The sequence below is a fragment of the Anthonomus grandis genome, chromosome 8 (assembly GCF_022605725.1).
Source record: "Anthonomus grandis grandis chromosome 8, icAntGran1.3, whole genome shotgun sequence".
NCBI lineage: Eukaryota > Metazoa > Arthropoda > Insecta > Coleoptera > Curculionidae > Anthonomus > Anthonomus grandis.
In genome coordinates this window covers 27,227,640-27,253,821 of record NC_065553.1, presented here as the reverse complement: position 1 = coordinate 27,253,821, position 26,182 = coordinate 27,227,640, and the positions used below count along the sequence as shown (strand labels likewise).

The window sequence follows — 26,182 nt, the reverse complement described above, 5'->3', positions numbered from 1 at the left end:
TATTTTGCTTATAAAACCATATCCCTGCATAAGGGTTAGATAATCATTTGTAGTTGGTGACTCCAGGGCCCCCGTAAGAGTGAATGAGTTACCGCATCAGTAAGCTTCTGTTGTAGAGCTTGACAGTTCTTTAGGAGATCATCGTCACATAATGTAAAAATATTACTAAAAAAACCAAAAACATTGTCATAATTAGAGATCAGATCAAATCTACAATTTAGAGAATTTAGTACTTGATCAATTATTCTCAGAAAAAAAATTAACTTTAAACGCGGTTTTCGGATTTTGAAGTGCCTCATCCCTATGTCCATAATCAAAAAACTTTGGTTTATATAAAAAATTCTACATTACCTGAGAATTTATCAAAAAACTTGAATGACGCAAATTCACATTTTTCCAATATTTCTGTCAAGCCACTTAATTATTACCGTAGGGCCACTTAATTACCACTTAATTATTACCACAGGGCTTCTTAATTATTACCGTACTAATAGTTTAACGCATAATTCATTTAAGTTTAATGTTCAGCCACAAAATACCGTCATGAAAATTTTAGGAAAATTTAAGTCAAAAGCTATTGGTCCTAATAATTTAAACTTTGAGCTTATATTGCTCTGTTGTCCATTTATAATACCACATATTACTCATTTGATAAATTCATGCATAACATCAAATATATTTCCGACCAGTTGGAAACTAGCTAATATACTTCCATTGCCCAAAGTAAAAAATCCAAAAGAATTTAGCGACTTACGTTCAATTTCGATTCTGCCTATATTATCGAAGGTTCTAGAGAAATGTCTTGAGCAGCAAATTTTGACGTTGAACAAAAATGTTGTTTTTAAACAGCAATTCTATCCTTCCTTTGAAGCATTCTGGATTCCGTTCTAATCATAGCTGTGTGACCGCTCTATGCGATGTGACGGATAATTTTATTGGATCTTTAGATGAAAACGAATCCGTTGTACTAGTGATGCTAGATTATAGCGAAGCTTTCGATATGCTTAAACACGAGCTTTTATTGTCGATACTTGGCTTTGTAAGATTTTCTAATGCTGCAATGAAACTCGTGGAAAGCTTTATCATACATCGAAAGCAAAGAGTTTGTTTAAATGACAATTTTTCGGAAGACATGGCTGTAGTTATGGGAGTTCCTCAAGGTAGTGTTCTTGGTCCTGTTCTTTTTTTAATTTATACGTGCGTTTTGTTTAAATGTTTAAAGTATACTAAACATCATAGTTATGCTGATGATTCATGCTCAGTTCATGTTATCTTTTGATTCGTCGAATCCGGGCAATGCTGGTGATTATTTAAATGAAGACTTGTCAAGTCTATATAACTTATCTGTAAAACATGGCTTACAGTTAAACCCTAAGAAAGCTGTTGCGATGTTATTTACCAAACAAAATTTAAGGCAGCACCTATTGGAAAATTTAAAGATACAAATTAATAACGAGCCTATCGTATTTCAAGATATTTGCAAAAATCTCGGTTTGTACATTGATGTAGGATTAAAGCGGCCCACTCACGAGCGAGCATGTTCGTTAACATGCTCGTCAACGTGGTTGGTGACAACAACTTTGTTGGTGTGTGGCTAAGTTGCGCAACATGCTGCCAAGTTGCCGATTTTTGGAAAATATCGAAAAACCGCAACGAGAGCCGAGCATGTTGCAACGTGTGTGCCGCTGTGTCAGGTTGCCGACGTCAGCGTGGTTAGTCGTACTCAGTATTGCGAAGAGGACACATTAAAAAAATGTCTTTCAGCGACAATAAAGAGTTCTGGAAAGAATTTGTAGAGCTTTATGAATCCCTGCCTTGCTTGTGGAATATAAAAGACAAGCAATATTCAAACAAACATCTGAAAGAGGAGGGAATGCAGACAATGGTAGAAAAATGCAAGTCTATTTTTCCTGGTGCAGATAAAGAATTTGTAAATAAAAAAATAAAATGTTTACGGGCATCGTTTCGAAGAGAAGTCAGAAAAGTAATCAAGTCAAAAGGAACGGGGACCTCACCTGATGATGTATATGAACCTTCTCTTTGGTATTATGAGCTTCTTTTATTTACGGCTGATTGTGAAACTGTAAGAAAAGGCAAATCGTCTATGATTGAGATTGAGAGTGATGAGGAAAGTAAGAATTCACAGGTAAGGAAGATATAATATATATTTTCGAAGTCACAAAGCAGATGTATTTTATATATAAGATCATAGGTACTTACACTAAAAAAATAGTTAAAAAAACACCTCTAAACATAACAAGATTTAATTGTTACCCGCTGCTTAATTCACTGATGATTAATCATTCTTTCTTGGAAATGTATACTTCCATAATCACTAACGTAATAATCCTTATACAAATCCCTTATTTTGCTTTCTCTCAATTTTGTTGGCTGTCTCCCTCTTACTTGTTCTAGACCAATAAGCTGATTTACTTTTTCACACCAATCTGCCTTTGTAATTTCACCAGTGTCAGCGTTTTCAACATCTACAGAGGCTTGCAAATAATTCTTGCTGTGGCGTGTTAAAAAATTGTGCAGGGCACAACAAGCAAGTATAACTGCATCTACATTTTCCAATTTAATAGCAAAACTTCTTTGAAAACCCCCAAAACGTGAATTTAAAATGCCAAAGGCGTTTTCAACAACTCTCCTTCCTCTGCTAAGCCCATAATTAAAAATTTTTTCGTCATGTGTAATAGTTTTTTGTGCATAAGGCTTCCTTATGGCAATGGTAGATTTAATGTGTTGTTACGTAAACCATCGTAGAAGTCAGTTTCTTGCAAAATCCCCCCATCTGAAGTTCTGCCATTGCTTCCAGTGTAAACGAAGAGAAATTCGTATTTGGCATTTACTACCGCTAAAAGAACTACACTAAAAAATCCTTTATAATTGTAGTAATATGATCCACTGTTGCAAGGTTTTTTAATTGCCACATGTTTACCATCAATACTTCCGAGACAATTTTCTATTTGCCACATGGTCTTAAAATATTGGGCAATTGCAGTCCATTCAGACGATGTTGACGGCATCTGAAAGAAAAAACATCTAGATTATTAGGCAACTGATTTCCCTGTTCATTTGCTTATTTTATTTCATTTATTTAAGGTCGAAAATTTACTGTCTCCGGCAACCCCGTTAACCGAATCTACAACATCGCGCAGTTCAGCTACACCACGCAAGCGTAAAGTACCTAAGACATCTTCAGAGAAAAAGAAACTGGAATTTCTAGATGTAGCTACAACTTTTTTGAAAGGTGGATTCCCAGAGAAGAGAACTGAGCATTTATGGGCAAAGTATCGACCTACAACTAAAGGATATGGATGCAAAGCAAAGAATAATAGCCGAAAAACTAATTGCAGATGTAATTTTTCACGGCAAACTAGGAAATCTCACAGAGCAATCTGCTGTGGTTTGCTGCCTTTGCAACAAATGCATTACCCTCAACCTATGGGATTAGGGGTTTCATATGCCGGGCAATATCCTCCGCAGTATTTGCACAATAATTATCAATATCCTTCTGCACATCAATACCCCAATTATTCGCCCATCAGTCGACAACCCAATAACACTCATACTGAATCTGCCACCTCCAATTTTGAGCAGCAACCGTTGTCGCAAACACAACGCAGTTGTTATTGCGGGTACTCCAATTCAGCTTCAAACTCTGTCTCAGCCTCTCACTAATGTCAGACACAGAAGTGCAATCTGAGAACTACGGGCCCGAGACAGAACTAGGCGAATTTCTTACTCTGCACAGCAACAAAGGCAATTCGAGCTAAACGTGAAGTTGCCAGTTTATAATTTATAATTTGTTTTAGTTACAGATGTTATAAATAAAAATAATGCAAATAAATACCTACATACCTTTAAGTAGTTTTCTCTTAGCACATCGTAGATCTGTTGACAAGTTTCTGGAATGAGCTGTCCCAACAGCTGTGGTGAAATTATAGTACTAAACTTCAGGTCTTCATAACTCCTTCCCGTAGCCAAAAAACGTAATGTAGCTACCAATCTTTCTTCTGCGCTAACTGATTCTCTCATTACAGTGTTTTTTTTTTCTATGTTGGGTCTCACAAGATTTAGCAGTATTATAAATGCAGTCTCATCCATTCTTAAGTAGTTTCGAAAGTCTGTTGGTTCCGACGATTTAAGTTCTTGCAACAAATTCATGTGCGAGTACTTTGTCCGGTTTAAAAGCCACCTTTTGGTCCATACTCTTCTTTTATTTTTCTTTTTCTCAGATATTATTGTGAGGCCTATTGCAATTGCCAGCTTCTGTCGCTTTGATAACAATTCCATGCTAGGTACAATAGGCCGACTTCGACTGAATGTGCGCACTTGTTAAACTGATGTTCGATCCAAGGTTCGATCAAAATTTGCAATTGTGTGTGGCCACCGCAACAACATGTTGAGGAGCATGTTGACGAACATGCTCGCTCGATGCTCGCTTGTGAGTGGGCCGCTTAAGATTCTCATATCATGTGACATCAAAATTGCAGAAAGTCTATTCAATGTTGAAAACTTTATATTCGCAGCGCCATGAGTTAAATGTGGATACTAAGCGAATGCTGTGCGACTCCCTCATTCTTTCTCATTTTAACTTTTGTGATACTGTGTATGGCCCTTGTTTGGATAACAGAGATAAAAAGCGTATACAAAAGTTGCAAAATGCATGTATAAGGTTTATTTTTGGTATTCGCAGGCCATATGGAGTGTCGCACAAGTTGAAAGATCTTTAGTGGCTTAATATATCATCAAGGAGAGAGTTACATTATATGGTATTTTGCTACAATATTCTTAAGACAAGGTGCCCACAATATCTTTTGGATAGGGTGGTATTTAGAGCTGATATTCATCATCAGGCTAATGTTAGAAATAGACGGCGTTTAGATATTCCACGACATCGAAAAGAAATTTTTAAACGATAATTTTCTTATAATATTGCATCTGTAGTAAATAAATATATTACTGATCTTTCGCTAACGACAAACGGCTTCCGAAAATGCATGAAATCTAAGCTTCAGAATATTATTTAAAAACAAAGCAATGCATTTAAAAATATGAGTTTTGGATTTGTTATAGGTTTTTATTTTTGTATATTCTCTTTTTCATTTTATTTATGTAAAAATGTTTTAAATGTGTTTCCTCGATTTTTGTGCACTATTTATTTATTTTTCTTTGGGTACTTACTATTAGATACTTTTTTTGGATAAATTATTCTACTTTATAGGCTACAACAGCCCTCAACTGCGTTGAGAAGCTGTAATTCATTTAAATTTTTTTTTAAAATTTTAATCCTCATTTTGTCTGTCATTTTTTGTTACAATGATGTTTTTTTACAGCATTGTAAACATATGTATATGTGGATTAATAAACGTTATTATTATTATTATTATTATATTTTCGATATTCAAACTTCTAGTAGTATTGATTTTCCTGTAAATCGTGCTCTATCTCAAGTTCGGCGGCTAATTTTGCCGCTTGAGCAATTATTTCCTCAATGAAATTATCATTTCTATAATTTTTGAAATAATCGACTAAATTCTTTAAATAATTTTGACATACTTTAATGTTAATTATTACACTTTGCATCATTATGCTTACAATATTAATCTGAAATAAAACATCATACCAAATAATTACACTACAAATAAATTTAAATGTTTAAATATTTAATAGTAAAGAACTTGCTTTATGCCTACTTTCTATGTTAAAAGTATCGTTATCCGCTATTTCTAGAAGACTCTCACAAATTTTAATTAAATTAAATTTTAGTAGTTAAAAGCTATATTATTTGAAATAATTAAAATTAAAATATCCCAAAAGCCATTAAATATTAAAAGTTACTATTGTAATAAAACTAATTTTGGATTTTATTACTTTAAATGAATATGTCCAATTATAAATATTATTTTTTGTATGATATAACATAATACTTACCATTTCATCCTTAATTTAATTTCCAAACCAAACACAATAACAAAAAATATAAAACACTTTACATATGCAAGTCTGGACCAGTTATTACGGCTCGACAAGTTTTTACGTTTATATTTGGTTTGGAATTTGGTTTAAAAAATGCATTCTTTAATTAAATTTTTTTTAAACATTAACAAAAATTTAAAATACGCATTTAATTGTTAATAAACGATTTTATTTAATATCGCTAGATCTGTATAGTTCTTTATTGTTTGTTTTTAATCTTGCAATAGTTTTTTGAACTACTTCTACTCAACTGATTCTTACAAAACTTTTCGCACACATTTTAGTAGGTTTCTGTGAAAATATTATATTATCATATTTTATGTTTAACACTTGGTTTAACCCCACAGTATCAACCTCTGAGCGAGGGTGAGAGCTGCCTTCAAATTCTTAAATTAGAAGGAGATTAAGTGATACCTCGTTTTAAAGGTCTTTTAATCCTGAATTTAATATTGTAGTCGTAGAGTAGAGGTAATTATAGTCAAGTGAAAAACTTAGAATCAAAAAATAGAAAGTATAGGTAAAAATATTTTTGAGATATCCTGACCTCTGAAACATTTAACAAATAAAAATAAAAACGTGGGGGCGCAAAATTAAATTATTTGTTAATTTTTCTTCTTCTCTTTAAAATCTCTCTAAAAAATCTTTAGAAAGTCTCATAGTGTGTCCTAATAATTTATTTTCACGTTTTTAGTGCATCAGATTTTATTTAAAGTAGTAGCTTAACTTTACCCTGCGCATTATTATAATTTTTTTTTCTGGATTTTAATTTTTTTTGCCCTTTTCGGGTGGCGCCCGCGTGCGCAGCGCGCCCATTTACGGGGGCCGTGGGTGACTCTATTTCTAACAAGTCCATATTTCCATCCCCTACAATCACATATATACGGTTAGGATCTGAACTTATTGTTTGTAATATTAATTATAAATTTACAACAAATTCTTCTTTACTTGTAGCAAAAGATCTGTATGTAGCCAAGATATCCCCAATTTTGTTGTTTTTTTATACCGTAACTTTAATCATGTGTAAGTTGTTCTGTACCAGTACCTGACTTTCAATACATAGCTCATGTTTGACATAAATAATACACCCATCAGATCTGTTCAGAAGACTATTATTAAAAAGGGCAATGTAACCTGGTATATTGAAATGTGACATGTCAACAACATTATGTGTCTCGAACATCACTACAATGTCAAATGATACCTTTGTTCCTTCCACAAATACTAGAAATTGATTGAAATTATTATATATGCTTCGTTTGTTTACATGAATCATATTAATACACCCAGAACTTCTGTCAAAATACTTCACCCCTGTCAGACTGTCACTTACAAATGTTTCTGAGCATTGATAGTCATCTAGGACACTGTTTAATTCCGCGAAGTTTTTGCATTATTTATTTTAATAACTCTTTAGAGAACCACTATTTATTGATGCAATTCTAGATCGGTTTCAGATGTACGAGGGCGGGTCAATAAGTCCGTGACTTTTTGGATAAAAGACAGGTTTTTATATAAAAAGTTATTTTATTTTTCAACATAGTCTCCTTTGAGTTCTATTCCCTTAGTCCAACGTTTCTCCAATTTTTTTATCCCTTCGGAAAAATATGATTTGTCGAGATCATCAAAATAGGCATTTGTTTGAGAGATGATTTCGTCGTTGGAGTCAAATCTCTTTCCGCCAAGCCGTTTCTTTAAGTTTGGGAATAGAAAATAGTCACTGGGGGCTAAATCTAGAGAATATGGCGGATGAGGAAGTAATTCGTAACCTAATTCATGGATTTTTGCCATGGAAACTGCACATGTGTGGACCCTTGCATTGTCCTGGTGGAAAAGAACTTTTTTTTGGCCAAATGTGGTCTTTTTTCTTTCAGTTCCTCATTGAATCTATCCAATAAGTTGGTATTATATTCTCCATTGATTGTTTTCCCCTTTTGAAGATAGTCAATGTAGATTATACCGCGTGCATTCCAAAAAACGGTCGCCATGACTTTATTTGTTGACAAACCCACCTTTGCCTTCTTGGGCGCCGATTCACCCCGAGAAATCCACTGTTTTGACTGCTGTTTGGTCTCCGGCGTGTTGTGGTGGATCCACGTTTCGTCCACGGTGACGAAACGACGCAAAAATTCGTCCATATTGCGGTTGAATAACGCCAAACACTCCTGGGAAATTGTCACACGGTTGCGTTTGTGGTCGATTGTGAGCAAACGCGGTACCCATCTTGCGGAAAGATTTCTCATACCCAAATGATCATTCAAAATTGAAACTACTGAACCATATGAGATGCCTATGGCTTCCACACAATCTCTCTCACTTTCAATCTCCGATCGGCTAAAACCATATCGTGAATAATAAATCGATATCGTGATTTTTCGATTGTTTTGGATGTAGAGACCTCGACTGGGCGTGCAGAACGTTTGGCATCTTCCGTGCTTGTACGGCCACATCGAAATTCAGTAAACCACTTCTTTACCATGGAAATGGATGGTGCACAGTCCCCATAATATTTATCAAGCTTAGCCTTGGTTTGAGTGATGGTTTTTTTTCCGTAAAAAATAATGCTTAATGAGCACATGAAATTCACTTTTTTCCATTTTCTTCTTAAAACGAGTGGTAGTCTCCTATCAACAGCTGTCAAACACAAACTAAATGACGCAGCTTGTTCAAATTTTGACAGGCGTCAACTGACAGTTCTCTGTTGATAGGAGCAGAGTTGCCATTTCCATTAAAAGGCGGAAATTCAAAAAGTCACGGACTTATTGACCCGCCCTCGTAATTTTAATTGGTTGTATCTGGTCCCTCTTCTTTAAAAATATTGAGAAATTAATTAATACAGAAAGCTGCTTTATATCCATTATCTTTATTTATAGCTTATCTATGCGGGTTTTACTCATGTGATTCCTGCATTAGAAAAATTTGATAACAATTCCGCGTAATATTTTTTAAAATCTTGCCGCAAGCCTAAAATAAAATTTAAAATAATCGAGCTTGAATCTTGAACACAGCGTACTGTTGCGGCGCAGCGGCTTTACAACTCGTCAAGAATAGGAAGAGACGTGGATCAAGCTCCACCTCCGATGCGCACAAAATCGCGGCCAAATTCGACAATATTCCTTCATTATTTCATGCATTTTTGAGAACGAAACATTTGTACAGTCCGCAACAAATGGTTAGTCTATGGTGTTAAGAGTGTGTTCAGTTTTTCAAGTGTTAAAGTTGTTGATGTTTATAAGATAGATTTGGATAAGTGTTTTTTAATAGTTAACATGGAATTTTATTCGAAATTAAACAGAAAAGTCTTATCAGGACAAATGAGAGAGGTGGTAGCTAATGTACTTTATTTATGCAAAAAAGGCTGCACAAAATCAGCCTCTAAAAGATTTCAAAAAAGTTCAGGAGCGTGCTGCTTTAGCAGCAGGAGTAAGTTTGGCTACTATCAAACGCATCTCTAGGGAAATGAAAAATATTGAAGAGGGGCTTCAACATCGTTTACAACACCTAACAAAAACAGAATTAAAGCTGCATCAAAATCCAACCTGGACGATTTCGACCGCGGCCTTCTCCGTCGAATCATGCGCCTGCCTTGCGACAAATAACTAAGCGCAATGATGAATGAAGCAAATAAAATTACGCAGGGTCCTATGAAACTATAAGAAAAGTAATGAGAGAAATGGGATTTCGATGGAAAAAGGCTAAAAATAACAGAAAAGTTTTAATGGAAAAGCCTGAGATACAAGTGCTCAGAAATAATTTTCTTAGAAGCATCAAGCAATATAAAAAAGAAAAACGCCCCATAATTTATATGGATGAAACCTACATTCATTCTTCGCATACCCATAAAAAACATGGGGAGACAATACTAATGAAGGCCTTCATAGTCCAGTATCAAAAGGGCAAAGAATGATTATTGTTCATGCAGGCGTGAAATGGGTTTTATAAAAAACGCGTATTTAAAATTTAAATCTGGAACTAAGTCGGGTAACTACTATAATGATATGAACTTTACAAATTATAAGAAATGGATTCAAGATAAACTACTTCCGAACATTCCAGCCAATAGTGTGTTAATTATAGATAATGCCCCATATCATAACGTTTAAGTGGAAAAAATGTCCTACTATGGCCTCTAAGAAAGATGTAATGAAGAACTGGTTGAGACAACGCAATATTTCATTTTCAAAACAAATCTTAAAAGCGGAATTATATAGTTTAATAAAAATCTATAAACCTAAGTATAAAACCTATCAAATAGATAAGCTTATGGTCGATGCAGGTCATTTAGTCTTAAGACTACCGCTCTACCACCCGGACTTAAACCCAATTGAGTTGGTATGGGCTGCTTTAAAACAATATATTGCTGATAAAAATATAGATTATAAATTTGCAAATGTCGATCTGTATTGTGACGAATTTATTTTTTTTTTCTAAATATTCCCAAGAGAAGTGGAAAAAATGCTGTGATCATGCGATTTCTTTTGAGCGTTATTTTATGCAACAAGAGCCAGGTCTGGATCTAGTTGTGGATGAGCTACTTATAAATTTGCAAGAAGATGACAGCGTTAGTGATTCGGATTTTTTGGAAAACAGTAGTGCCGAGTCAGAAGACAAAATTTAGTCGTCAATTTAATTTTAATATTTTAATAATTTTTGAGATAAAGTAAAAGGGTAATTTTTGTAAATAGCGTTCTTAGTGTTATTTAATTTAAGTAATTAAGCTAAGAATAAAATAGTCCCAACAATTTTTTTTTGTTTTTTCAGATACACCCTTTTTAAGTTAAGATAATAATTATAATTTAAAGCTGTTTGCAAAATTTCATAAGTAGGTATCATCTTTTATTTCCATTTTAATTTTATTCCAAATTTTTACTCTTTTTACTCTTTTTATACAGGCCTACAAGTAATACTTCCTGAAATATAATATGTATGTGCCCATCAACATCAATGGGACATAACAAAATTACACATAACAACATTTCTTTACGTTTATTAGGCGATCGTATTATAAAATTTAGTTATTAAAAAAGTGTATATGTTCTTAAATAGTTTAAGATTATCTATACTATTTATAAGTGGATATAAATACTCACATAATATAATAGTAGGTATTAACTATTTACCTATTAGAATAAATTAAAAGTAATAATTTTATTATTAGTAATAATTTACGAGCGTATAATACTTAAGTTTAGAACCAAAGCGAAGTTTTTGTGGCAATAATATTTTACGCAAATGTACTTATATTATTATTACTTATTACGCGAGCGTCGGCACCGTGTACGGCTAGGTATATGCATTCTCGTTCCTCCGAATGCGTTCTCGCTTTGGGCTCTACGCAGATTTTTTTTACCAAGTGTCATCGTATTTTTGACGAGTAGTACACATATAAAGTTTATAAGCCTCTCGCCTGTTAGCAACTCTACATGTGTAATGTTCTATTCTATATAATAATAATAATAGTAATAATAATAATAATAATAATAATAATAATAATAATAATAATAATAATAATAATAATAATAATAATAATAATAATAATAATAATAATAATAATTCTGCACGGGAGACACGTCATTAGCCAGGGACATGTCGACACCAACGCGTCGAACTACTGGTTAACTTCAGGACAACTGTTTCCCGAAACGGAAGGTTTCCTCTTGACCATACAAGACCAAGTTATTCCAACTAGAAACTACTTAAAGTGCATTATTTCGGATCCTTCAGTACAGAGTGACAAATGTCGATATGGATGCCAAATGACAGAATCCATCCAACACATAACGGGAGGATGTCAAACGTTTGCCCAAACTGAGTATAAGGCACGTCATGACTGCGTGGGAAAAATACTGCACCAAGAACTTGCAGTTAAACTGACCCTCTTGAGGACGGACAAAGTTCCATATTACAATTATACTACAGAGCCAGTTCTTGAAAATGGCGAGTATAAATTGTACTGGGACCGAACTGTTCTCACCGACCAAAGAAATGTCAACAATAGACCAGATCTTATCCTGGTGGATAAGCGACTAAGGACCACGCTGATTGACGTTGCTATACCTAATAACAATAACCTCCAAGGAAAATACAACGAAAAGATCATCAAATATCGAGATCTTGAAGGGCAAATCAGACGGCAATGGGAGATGGAGCATGTTCAAACAATTCCGATCATAATCTCGTCAACTGGACTTATACCAAAAACCCTTGTAGAGAACCTCAAACAACTGGGACTAAGTGAGCACCACTACAAAAACATGCAAAAAGCGGTGCTACTGGGGACAGCACGGGTCGTCAGAAAGTTCATGGGTATAGAAGACCGAACACCATCCAGGGCCCGACAACCTGGAAAGGGCCCCCTCAGAGCTTAATCCTTTTGATATCTTAGATATCTGGGATAAGTGAATGTCCCCCGTAAAACGGGAGTGTGATTGCCGCAAAGCAAAAATCTATAATAATAATAATAATAATAATAATAATAATAATAATAATAATAATAATAATAATAATAATAATAATAATAATAATAATAATAATAATAATAATAATAATAATAATTAATAATAATATAATTAAATTTACATATTGGCAACTTAAGGTACTAACTAGGCAATGATACTGTAGTAATTAAAGCCTCAGACGATCGCATATTTTCACCGAACCAAGTTCCCAATATTTTGGAGTGATATGCTCTCTTCAGCCGATTTTCAGCGTTGAATTGGTAAGAACCGCGGTTAATCTTTTGGTTGACAACTTTGACAGGTAAGTGTGACGTATTGTTCCCCCACCATTTATAAATTCTGATCTAAAGATACAGTCGCTGAAATGAATTGGTTATTAGGAATCAAAGAGTTTATGTTTTTGTTTTTTCATTTATGTTTGATTAAAAAATGAAAGAAAGACGAATTTCTTGATTTTCCAAAGCCTTAGCCACTCTTTTCTCTCGAATAAATTATTGTGCTTTTATTGCATCTTAAATAAATTGTGTATAATGGTATATACATATAAATTTACGTGGGTGAAGTCATAAACACCTTATTGCCGGAATTATTTTAAGTGTTGTCTCCTTTAATTTAACTTTTTTTTACTAAGTAGCGTATTAATACTTTACTATGAAATAATTAAAAAGAATATAAAATATGTATGTGTAACAAATAAAACATAATATAAAATTTCTAAAATAGTACCATCAAGCAAATTACTTGTCGTTTCCAGGTCCTCAACCTTAACTACTACTTGTTCTCCTTGATAATTTAAGACTAATTGGTATTTAAATTGGTATTCTCAATAAATTTTTTATAATCTAAGCATAGTCTTCTTCTGGACTATATAACCGAAAGAATAACCTAAGTCCAAAACCTAGTAAATACTAAACGCCAAACAGCTGATCCGTGACGTCACGTTTTCCCCTATTTTGATTAACCAGAATCGCAGAAACGCATTAGTAAATACTAACTAAAAACCGTTCCACGCTAAAAATCGGCTTTACACTCATCCCAAAAATGAACCGTACACAAGCAATTTGTATTTTTTGAAGCCGGTATTTTGAATTTCTATTAAGAAAGAGCGAATAAACTGTGTCACCATTCGCAGTGTGATAAAACAAGCGATTCCGTTAACTTTATTTTCAGGTTTGTGTTAATAATTTCTCTACTGCTGTACAAATTTTTCAATGAAAGGAGAAAGATTTTTGGACCACCTTCACAACCTGACTTTCAAACTTTAGGCTGTCATCAACAATAATACCTCAATTTTTGTATTTATCTACATTTGGCAATGGTATATTATTTAAAGTTATTATAACATTATCCTTAAGCCAGTCCTTGTTAGGCTCAAAAAACATAATTGCCCATTTACTAGGATTTAATTTTAGTCCATTGTTAGCTGACTAAGAATATATGGAATTTAAATCGTTAAGTTTTTCTATAGATGCAGGTAGTTCTTCTTTGTGAAAACTGGTATACAATTGAGTGTCGTTAGCATATTGGTTTACGCAAGATGTTTTAATTGCTTGTCCAATATCTCTAGTACACAGAATAAACAATAAAGGTCCAAGAATGGAGCCTTGTGGGACTCCTCTTGTTGTTATCAATCTCAACAGCTTGAAACCGATTGCTCAAGTAGCTCCTAAAAAACAGCACAGTGGCATCTGAACACAAGTAAGACAACTTTGCATATAACATTCGATGATCAATGGTGTCAAATGCCCTGGATTACAGCAGGAGAATAAAAGCCGTGGTTTTACCAATATCTGATGCACCTACAATATCATCCAGCACTTTAATTAATGCTGTAGCTGTGCTATGGGACTTTCGAAGGCCAGACTGATGAATTGGAATGAGACTATGCTCGTTCAAAAACGCAACCACTTGCTGATAAACCAGATTTTCCAAAATGTTGTCCATTGTAGATAACAGGCTGATGGGTCTCAAATCAGAAAAGGTATCAGTTTTCAATTAAGATGGGGTACCCCGATTACATCAAAACCTAAAAGTGTGTGACCACCTTTATTGCTTAGAGTCACATGTCCGGACAATACCCGTGCTCAGTGCATCCGAGACATTCGTTCGGTGCGCGTCTGCTTGAGTTACAGCCAATTTACCATTTTGACCTTCGTGAATCTTATTTTATGGCATTTTATATCGCTTGCCATAAAGTGTGCAGGAAGTTAAAGTGAAACTTATTATTCCTACTGCAGTGCACCTGTATAGAAGCATCTTTTCACAAAAAAATTTGTTGGTTATATTCGCCTATAAAAGGTAAGAAAATACCTTTTGAAAAACACGTGCTTTGGGGCAAGATGGGATACCCTATTTGAGGCAAGATGGGGTATCCAAGTACCCCATCTTTCCCCAATATATTTTTTCATGAAAAATTCAAGGGAAAAATTGATTAGTTAATTATTGGTCAATTAAAATATTATTTTATTTGCAGCAGAATGGTTCGCAATTATTAAAAGAAAACAACGAGAGGAGAGTGGTCCAAGGAAAGCATGAAACAAGCGATTGAAAAAGTTTTGTCCAAAGAAATGGTTTTTGGTCGTAAAAGCTGCGTCGCAATACTCTGTGCCACAAACAACGTTGGAGAGACACGTCAACGCTATTAAAACCAAAGGTGAAATGATTTTGGATTTACCTTTAGGGCCAATTACAACTGTTTTCACTGAAAAGGAAGAAAATGAATTGGTCGGATATTTGAAAAAAATGGAAGCAAGATTATTTGGACTTAGCATAATGGAACTGAGAAGTTTAGCATACCAACTGGCCGTCAAAATTGGCAAGAAACATAGATTTAATGAAACATCCAAACTGGCCGATGTTGGCTGGGTTCAAGGATTTTTAAAACGTCACAGTGATTTATCTATAAGAAAGCCTGAGGCAACCTCAGCTGCTAGAGCTATGGGCTTTAATAATTTTTCCGTCGCAAAATTTTAAAAGCTTTTGGGTGATGTTTTAGATAACTATAAACTAGGACCAGATAGGATTTAGAACTGTGATGAAACGGGAGTCTCTTCGGTTTCAGAAACAAAGTCAAAGATAATTTCACGCAAGGGTAGGAAGCAAGTTGGGTCGCTATCCTCAGCTGAACGAGGACAAACAGTTACGGTCGAGATTTGTGTTAGCGCAGCAGGGAATTATATGCCCCCGATGCTAATCTTTCCTCGGAAACGGATGAAAGCCGAATTAATGAATAAATCGGGACCAGGAACAACTTTTCATTGCAATGCCAGTGGATGGATGACAACAGACATATTTGTCTCATGGTTCAAAGCTTTCGTCCAATTCAGTGGAGCAACGAAAGACAACCCGGTGCCACTTTTACTCGACGGCCACTCTACGCACACAAAGAACATCGAACTTATTGACGTTGCTAGAGAAAACGGTGTGATTATAATCTGCTTCCCACCTCACTGCACTCATCGGCTTCAGTCGTTGGATGTTTCTTTTATGAAGCCTTTGAGTGTATATTATGACCAAGCTGCAACAGCATGGCTTAGACCTAATCCAGGTAGAGTTATAAACATGTTCCAAATTAGCGAAATTTTTGGTAAAGCTTTCATACAAGCTGCCACTATGTCTACAGCGATTAACGGATTTCGGAAATGCGGCATATGTCCATTCAACTCTGAGAACTTTACAGATGCCGATTTTCTTGCTGCAGAAACAACAAACATAAGCCTAACGGAGGATGAGCAAGTTCCTCAATCACAAGCAAATGCAAATAAAGATAGTCTTCCCTCTATCATCCATGAAAAAAATCAGCCAAACTTAACTAATAATGTAATTCCGGTTGCTATTCCTAGTAATCACTCAACCATAGGTTCTAGTGATGATGTTCAGCCATCTACCAGCTATCAGGCCTATACAGATCATCATCTCACATCTCCCGGCTACCAAAGCTCAGATAATGAAGATAATTGCCCTTTGAGTAATCATTATCGCATAGTTCGTTACATAAAACCCCAGAGGCAAGTGGGTCGCCACCTAAAAGAGTTTGCTCGAATTTTACAGAAAATGTTTGCCGTGACTTAAGTACCAGCTTTGAAAATTGTACTCCAGCTGAGATAACGCCTGTTCCTACTGTAGAAATAAAAGCCAGAAAAAATAATTGCCGTCGAGGCAAGACGGCCATCCTTACGTCAACGCCGTATAAAGAGAACTTAAAGATCTAAAAACTTCTAGTTCCGAAGAAAAAAAAAGCAAAAAGTGGTTAAAAAGAAAACACATGTCAAAAATAAAACTAAAGGGTCAAATAGTGCTTCAGAGAATACAGCCGAAGACGACACCGAATGTTTATACTGTGGTGATAGATATGTGGGGTCCACTGAAGGATGGATAGCTTGTCAAATATGTCAAAAGTGATCCCACAATTCTTGCGCCGGAGTAGAAGAAGATGACTGTTTAGGTTTAGATATCTGCCATATATGTGATGTTTGTAAATAAACTCGTTACCCCCATCTTACCCCGAGGGCTGTCCCATCTTGCCCCGTGCCCGGGGTAAAATGGGATTTTTCCTTTGTAAAGAAAATTGTGTTTTTTTGTTTTTTGGTGTAAGATAAGTTAATTGTTTTTATGCCAAGACACTTATGGATGTTAATGAAAGAGATTTTAGAATAAACGTTATTTTTTTATTGTAATGTTACATTTTTATTGATATAAATGCTTAGCGTCCCCATGTTTCCCCATGTTCCCCTACCAAGTACAGAGTTATGGCTGATTCACACAGCTTAATCATTTCTAGCGAAATTCTATCAGGACCAGATGCATTGGACTTTATATTACGAATAATAATCTCAATCTCGTCATCAGTAATCTGCCTTAGCTCACATAAGTTATCTATTTTTTGTTTGTTTTCGTGATACCTCAAAGTACTGTCATTAATAGGCGGGGTAACCTGACGAACACTGTCGATAAAATATTTACTAATTTGTTCTGCATCCTTAAATTGCAAAGGTAGACCCAAATAATTATCTTTTTATTAATATAAACATTCATTTTATCTAGTGTTTTCCAAATAACTTTTTGATTTTGCGAATGTGTACACATTCCAAATAAGCCTTCTTTTCGTTACGAATAGCTTGGGTAAAAATATTATTTTGCATTCTTTTGTAATCCTTTCAATCGCTTATATTCTTTGTGCGTTTATATTTAGAAAAAAATCTGTTACGTTCTTTTTTCATAATTTTTAGTGTTTCTGTAAACCAAGAGACCTTGCGTTTTGAGACACGAGCTATTCGAAGTGGAGCGTGTGTTACAAAAAGCGCTAATTCAAAAAAGTAGTCCATTTTTCTCAAAGAGACCTCTTAATAATAAAAATTCAGAGATTGGAGGGACACAAAGTGAATGGTCTGACTGAGACCATTGACTTTGTGTTCCTCCAATCTCTGAATTTTTATTAAAAAGCGCTAAGATATTAGATGTTAACAGCTCAACTTTTTCAACAACATCCGAACAATTCAAAATGGCTGCCCAGTTAGTATTTAAGAAATCATGGTTAAAGTTATGGACATCAAAGTGCTTAAAACCTCTATATCGAATAAATTTAGGTTCAATATCATTATGCATAATATATTACACCTAACATTAAAATAGAAAAAAGAAATCTTAAGAGGGCTACTTGTGCATATTCTTTCAGTACTAATAAAGACCCAATTAAATGAATCAATTTATTATCTTAGATGCCAGCAGTCCTATCGTCTCTTCAACGAAGCATTCACGGAGTGCTCCTTGGGAAACTTGTCCGTCCGGACTGGCTGACCCACGGGGTACCCCAAAGCTCCAAAATCGACTCGTTCCAAGTGAAAATGCCCACCGATTTGCTGAACGCTCCATTAATCACCAAATCTCTGGCCTTTGACGGACAGTATTTGTATCTGTTTTGCTCTAGGGGCTTGCTGAAAATCGGTAGCGGCTATGGGGGTACCGTCAAGGGATTTATCAGCATGTGGAAACATGATTTTTATCCGAACGAGCATGGAACTTTGGTGTTTTGTGCGGTAAGTAATTTCATCTTAAGCAGAATATTTTAATCCAAATGATATTTTAGGGCAAACTTTACTTAAAACTCCTGGGAAGACGAGGTAGCGAATTCCTCTTAGTCGACAAGAACAACCTTCTAATTTCTGGATCGGTCCCGTTACATTCCAGAGATGTGGCAGCGAATGTGATCTTTTCAGATGGGGAATACTTGGGCACCATATCTGCTGCTAAAGACGTAAATCTAATATTCGTTAACCTCGTTATCCAGATTTTTTCACAGTATTTATTTAGGATGGATTTGTGGTGAGGCTTTTAAATCAGAACACTTCTCCAGCTTCTCTTATAAGCGAACTCCCCCTGAAGTTGGCCAGAAAATGCGTGGATGCTTTAGGACATGCTCCCTATGAAGAAGAACAAAGCTCTTATACAATAAGCATTACCACAGAAGAAGAAGTAGCTAGTGTATGTGCTGGGAAGGACTTTGGACTCTTGAAGACTGTTACTGGAAAAGTATGGTATTTTTTGTGTTTATTTTCATAGTGAAAACATCTTTTTTCTTCTTTAAGGTTCTTTTCACTGGGAAATCTTCATCACTAGGAATTAAGCAAGGGGCTTTAAGGCCAGGCAAATGGAGCGAGCTGGTTCTAACCAAATCGCCCAAGATCAGTCATATTGCGATGGGACATGACGGACTTCATGCTATTATGGTGGCTGAGGATGGAGCTGTATTTTTTACAGGTATAAAAAAATAGTAACGACAGAGTTCTAATGAGACAAACGCCTTTAGATTTAATAATATGTTCACACGATAATTGATTCTTTTCTCTTAATGTCGATCAGATTTACAAGTTTTCTGCTTTCTTTTGTCAGATCTTAACATTTTAAAGCCAAACACCTTTTTCACTTACTTACATATATTGTAAATACTTTAATAAAATTGAAGGGCACCAAAAGGCATTTTCGGAAGGTCACTATTTTTTTAAATTTGTATCAGTGACGTTCGTGCAAGGTTTAAAGTAAATATTTTTGATAAAAAATATGGTACACTACTGTTTACTTAACCTTTTTTGTTTTTTACTTAACCTTTCAAATAATATATTAACTTATTAATCTGTATTATTAATCTGAATTGTCAGTTCTTGCCTCCTTAAAAGTGTAACTTTTTTGTGCAATTTTGATCCATTTCATCAAAATGGCGAATTATTCAAATGCAGAAATGACCGATATGCATTTTGTTTATGGTCTTGCTAACAGAAATTCATTGCAAGTATCAAGAATGTATGCTGAAATGTACCCTCAACAAATGGCACCTCATCGTACGTTATTTGCACGCCTTCATCAAAGACTACGAGAAACTGGAACTTTTCAACCAAGAAAGCATGATTGTGGTCGTCAACGCGATATAAGAACACCGGAATTGAAAGAAGTAGTACTTAATTTAATTGATGAACAACCTGACACCAGTACTAGAAAAAATGGTCTGCAGCTACATGTCAATTATATGACGGTATGGACTATTTCAAAGGATCAGTTATTATATGCATATCACGTACAACGAGTCCAGGCTCTATTACCACGAGATTTTCCTAGGCGTCTTGAATTTTCTCGTTCGATGTTAGAAGTCATTGAGCAAAACCCTCAGTTTTTTAAGCACGTTCTGTTTACCGCTGAAGCTAATTTTACCAGAGAGGCAATCATTAACTACCATAATAACCACATTAATTGGGCAGATGAAAATCCCCATGTCATAGTTGAAGCTCATCTCTTCTTCTTCTTCTTCTTTCAGCAACCCTTCACAGACCACTCCTGGACATAGGTCTCCCCTATATTCTTCCATGTTTCTTTGTTCTGTGCCAGTTGGTGGCATCTGTTGCCCACTTTGTTTTTGACATCATCGAGCCAGCGTAATTGTGGTCTGCCAACGCTGCGTTTATCTATGCGAGGTCTCCATTGAACGATGTGTCTTGACCATCTCAAGTCGTCCTCTCGGGCGACGTGTCCTACCTAGCTCCATTTTAGGTGGGCTATGCGTGTTATGATGTCTTCTGATGATTGTTATGAACTTTAGTTCTTTGTCTAATACTCTCATTTGTGATATGGTCTCTCAGGCTTATTCCTAGCATCATCCGCTCTATGGCTCTTTGAGTGGTCCTAAGTTTGTTAGCTGATTTAACAGTGAGTGTCATGGTTTCCATTCCGTAAGTCATCAGGGGCAGTAAGCAGGCATTGAAGACCTTTCTTTTCAAATTAATTGGAATAGTTTCATTTCTCAAGACGTGTGACAGTTTACCCGTGGCTGCCCATGCCAAACGAACACGTTTGTTTATTTCGGCAATTTGATTTTCTTTGCCCAATTTGATGCAATGTCCCAAATACACATATTCTTCGACGTTGTCAATAATTCGGTCTTCTATATGTACTTGAATATTGTCAGGTGACATGACTTTTGTTTTATTAAATTCATGGTTAAACCTATTCTTTTCGATATTCTTTCGATTCTCTCTTTGAAGTTCTGCCAACATTTCCTGTAATTCTATTATATTCTGGCTAAAGAGTACTATATCATCCGCAAAGCGTAAATGGCTCAGATATTTGCCGTCGATTTTGATGCCTCTCTCGTTCCAGTCCAGAGTTTTAAAAACGTCTTCCAGTACCAGTGTAAACAGCTTTGGGGAGATGGTGTCTCCTTGTCTTACTCCTCTTTTTATTTGAATTTTGTTTGTTTCTATCTCTTCCGAGATTTTAACAGTGATTGTCTCATTTTCGTATATGTGTTTGAGAAGCTGCTTGTATCGAGAGTCGATTCTTGCATTATTCATGGCCTTAAAAATAGCCCACAACTCTACGGAGTCAAATGCTTTGTTATAGTCAACAAATGCGAGGTTTAGTGGTTCATTGTACTCGTTGCATTTTTCTATTATAGTGCGAACGGATTGTATGTGTTCTATTGTGCTATGACCTTTTCGGAAGCCAGCTTGTTCCGGGGGCTGATAGGCATCTAGTTTAGCTGTAAGCCTATTTGTTACTATCTTTGTCAGAAGTTTGTATAGGTGGGGAAGTAAGCTAATAGGTCGATAGTTGTCGATTCTCAACCTATCCTATCCTTTTTTGTACTGTAAAATCACCTGGGCCTTTTGCCATGCTTGGAGTATCACGCCTTCTGTCATACATTTATTAAGAAGAATTGTCATTGCTTCTACAGTAGTTCTTCCCCCAAGTTTTATCATTGCAGCTGTAATTCAATCTTCTCTTGGTGTTTTACCATTTTTAATTTGAGACAATGCTAGTTCTACTTCTTCTCTGGCGATGTCAGGAAGATCTTCGGAGCCTACATTGAGAATCGTTTCATCAACTCCGATTGCTTGTTCTGGGTTGTCTCCTGTGTACAGTGTCCTGTAGAAACTTTCCACGATATCTATCAAATCTTTACTGTCCTCTTTGATGTTTCCGTTTGCGTCCTTTAGTTGATGTATTTGGAGGCGTCCATCACTGTTACGTGTTTTAAGTTTTTTCATGTTTTTGTTATTTTCGATGGTCGTTGTTATAATTTCTGTGTTGTATTGCCTTAGATCTTTCCTTGTTTTCTTTTTTATCAATCTTTTTTCAATCAAGTTTCTTCGCTTCGCCATGAGTTCTCTAGTTTCCTTTTTTATTTTTGAATTATTTTTCTTGGTAGTGGCACATATCTTTTTGGCTGTCGTTCTAATGTCAGTACTTATTCTTTTTTCTAGGGCGTTTATATTCAAGCTGTTCAGTGCTTCTTTATTAGACAATTTCTTGTTGAGTTCAGCTTGGAATTTTTGGCGGTTTTCCTGGATTGTTTTTGATGTGGGAAATGGTTGTATTTTGATTAGCTTATTTCGTTCACTCTTCACGTTTATCTCTATTTTAGCTCTTACCAACCTGGGATCGCTACCAGTATCAAAGCGATTTAGGGCCGAAACGTCTTTTATAGTAAGCTTTTTATAGGTTAGTACGTAGTCGATCTCGTTTTTCGTATTTAAGTTCGGGCTTCTCCATGTTCAACGTCTCTTTTCTGATTTTTTGAAGAAGGAGTTCATACAGTACATACTTTCTTTTTGGAGATAATTTATCAGTCTTTCTCCTCATTCGTTGGTACAACCCAGTCCGAATTTACCCACATGTTGATTTCCGTTTCCTGGAATATTGGCTGATACTCCTAGCTAGCATTAAAATTGCCAATAATGTATTTGTAGTGTGCTGTTTCTATTGTCAGCGCCTGTGAAATGTCTTCGTAGAATCTCTCTATCTCATCATCGGGTGCAGAGCTTGTAGGGGCATATACTTGAATTATTTGGACGCTATATCTTTTCGATATCTTCAATACTATGTAAATGACTCTACTCGATATGGATTTCATCTTAGTAACCAGCCGCTTTATACTCTTATGAATCATTTATCGCTGTTCCGCCAATGTGTGTATTTTCCTCTCTGTTGTTTCGATACAAAAGGTGGCCTGATTTCAGTGTGATGCATTTTTCGTCCGGTAATCTGGTTTCGCATAGGCTTAAGATGTTCCATTTGATATGGGATAGTTCCACCTCTAATTCTTCCAGATGTTCGGTTGGATGTTCGGATGATCTCATTGTTCGAATATTATAGGTGGCTAGGTGAAGTTTAAATTTGTTCTGTATTACGAGTGGAGGGGATGAATTTTTGCCTCCCCCAGAATCCTTGAGGCTGACCTTGTTACTGGTGTGGAATTTGTCATGCGATGATCTACCCACCTGGGGTACTATTTCGTTTGTTTTAAAATCCATCATGGTTTACGAGAGTTTTTAGCCATAATCTTCCAGGTTGGCTAAACGGGTTGGAAGATGTGAATATCAGCCGCTCCTGACATGGAGAACAGACGCTGTTTGCAACCGTCCACTCTGAATAAGACGCTGCGTGGGAACTTTCTTAGCTTCAGCACTTCGAGACCTTACCGGCATGGCCCTACCGGTCCTACCGATCCAAATCGGTATCCAAATCGTTGGATAGGCCGAGGCGGTCCTCAGTTTAGGCCACCTCGGTCACCAGATATAAATCCACTAGATTTTTACCACATGGGGCCATTTAAGCTTTGGTGTACAGGATTCCGGTACTGGATATTGATGGCTTGAGAAACCGAATCATTAATTCATGTGCCGTAATTCAAAATTCTCCCGGAATTTTTTATCGGATTCATCGACAAATGCGGCGACGTATAGACCCTTGGATAATGACAGAAGGTGGTCATTTTCAAAATTTTTTATAATTATTTAATTTCTTTTTCTTTCATTTGGTTTAAAAGAAAAATTAGAATCACATCTAAACAGTAATAATAAAAACGTAATACATTTAGGTAGATGGATTTTATTTTTTTAATCGAATGCGTATTCGTAACCGTATTGTGTAACCTCGGACAAAAGAAAGTCAAGAGATCAATTTTGCTCAGAAATAATTGAGAATTACGTGAAATATATGAGAATTACAAAAACAAAAAAAAAAGTGGGGTACCATATTTTTTATCAAAAATATTTAGTTTAAACCTTACATGAACGTCACTGGTGCGTTCACTTATAATAATATAATAATACAATAATATAATAATAATTAAATAAAGAAACTTAGTAAGTCTCAGAAAATGCCTTTTGATACATAGAAAATGCATACCAAATTTTATTAAAATATCTACAGGAGTTTTACAGGTATTATAAAAAAAAACATATATTTTTCTTTAATATTTACCACCCGGTATCTTAAAGGTTACGCCTTTTAGGACATACGTTCATATAAAGTTTTTTTCTTAAAATTTACCCAAGAATTAAATTAAAATTTGCCCCTCAATTTTTTCGCATCCATTTATTTACACCCTGTATATGTAGAACTGATACTGAACTGGTACCCTGTTACTGGTTCTTGATGTAATTAGTCATAAAGTGAAGTCGCAGACTAGTGCTTACCCAAAGACAATAAGTCGAAAGAAATGGATTCGTACCAATAATTTATAAATGTAAAAAACGTTCGGTATTCTTTTGGTATAGGTTTGGTCAAATATCCATCACTGAAACAAAATTCTTTATATCCTATCAGATTTCGAAAATTTTATCTCGTGATTGATTTGAACTGCATTTGGCTATGTGGCATTTTAGTGATAATGTTTCGCTTGAGAATATAGACTTTGAAAATTGCCTCTATGTATTACTTACCCAACCCATAGCAAAATTCCAAATATTCTATACTCCTGTTTTAAAGATGTCCTTCGATGAAACCATAATTCCATTTCATGGACGCTTTCAGTTTAGACGCTACATCAAAATCAAGTTATTCTGTGAAGGTAGTAACGATACTGCACACGTTAGGTAGGCATGTGCTAATGTGCCCAAAGAAACTTACTAAATTATAACACAGAGTAATCGAAAATACAACCCTAAAGAGGTAGTACAAGAAAAAAACTTAAACCGAAAAACGTAATTGTGCAGGAAAGTGATACGGGAATAATGGTCTTGAAATAACGTGACAAGAGAGATGTCCTTATGCAAATATATTTTACACATACAATCTAGTTTAACCATACAGAACGTACTGTCGAGATGCGTAAACTGAAAAATATGAAGCTGCTCTGGATTACCATCAAGCAAAATCCTTCATTGATCTTTCAGATCAAATTAATGCATATTCGCAATATTTGTAGGGGTACTAAATAAAACAAGATCTTGCTGTTAAGTACAGGCATCGTAAATGCTCTCTTAGTATATAAAGAAGTTACACAAGATAACATATCTATTACAGAATTTCGAAAGCAACTTTATGTATCTCTCTTGGAATTAACGGGAACTTAACTGTTTGCCAAATAGAACGATGTAGAATATCACGAACATATTTTAGTGGAATATGATTTACGGTTATCTGTGAAAATTTTGACTAAAACTGTTGCTTAGATCGATTTCTATTTTTAAGATTGCATTGAACATTTTATTTTATACCAGTTTTGGTTTTCTTTTGTCGTCTTGTTCTGACGTAAATATACCAAAGCGATGTTAAAAAGAAGGAGGGATAACGCATCTCCCTGTTTGAGTCACTATTGAATCTAAAGAAGACCGAGAGACTTTCTTCTGTCTTACTGTACTTCTAGATCTTTTTCTACACAAACTTTTGTACGATTAACTAACTTTTTTTTTAGAATGTCAGTTCTGCCATTGCATTAGACAATTCCACTCTTATGAAGCTATCATATGCTTGCTCTATAAATAAATGGTGCATGTTTTGTTATACTCTAAACACTTCTCCTGTGATCCACTGTCGATCGGGTTTTTTCTAAAACCACACTGATAATCTCCCAATCTCTCTACACTGCCGAGTCTAATCAGTCGTTCCAATAACATTACGGAAAACACTTTATAACCTTTTTTATGTATGGGTATTATGATACTTTGCTTCCGGGGGCTTGGTATTTTATCTTCTCTCCAAATTTGGCAGCGCACAGGAAGCGAAACTCTAGCATAGTGTTTTTTCTCCATTTTTGAGACATTCCTCCTGTAAAGTATACTGGGATTTATTGTTTCTTAGTTTTTGGATATCACGTGACACTTTTTCCACTGTAGGTTCTTTTACCATCAAGGAATTGGCTGTATGATATGTACAGGGTGTTTCGGAAGTAAAGGGAAATATTTTGGGAACATGTTCAGAAGGTCAGAATAAGAGAAATTAACCCATATGTTTTAATCCGATTCTCAACC

At 35.3% G+C, this 26,182-nt stretch overlaps 1 protein-coding gene across 4 annotated transcripts in view; it reads left to right on the top strand.

Annotated features, from left to right (window-relative positions):
• LOC126739392 (E3 ubiquitin-protein ligase MYCBP2) overlaps window positions 1-26,182 on the top strand; it is a 714,511-nt gene that overhangs the window by 28,864 nt on the left and 659,465 nt on the right. For all 4 annotated transcript variants that reach the window (XM_050445054.1, XM_050445056.1, XM_050445053.1 and 1 more), the window contains exons 6-9: window positions 18,158-18,475; window positions 18,526-18,693; window positions 18,750-18,968; window positions 19,025-19,196. In XM_050445054.1, the coding sequence (XP_050301011.1) occupies window positions 18,158-18,475; window positions 18,526-18,693; window positions 18,750-18,968; window positions 19,025-19,196 (877 nt within the window). The remainder of the gene's footprint in view (window positions 1-18,157; window positions 18,476-18,525; window positions 18,694-18,749; window positions 18,969-19,024; window positions 19,197-26,182) is intronic.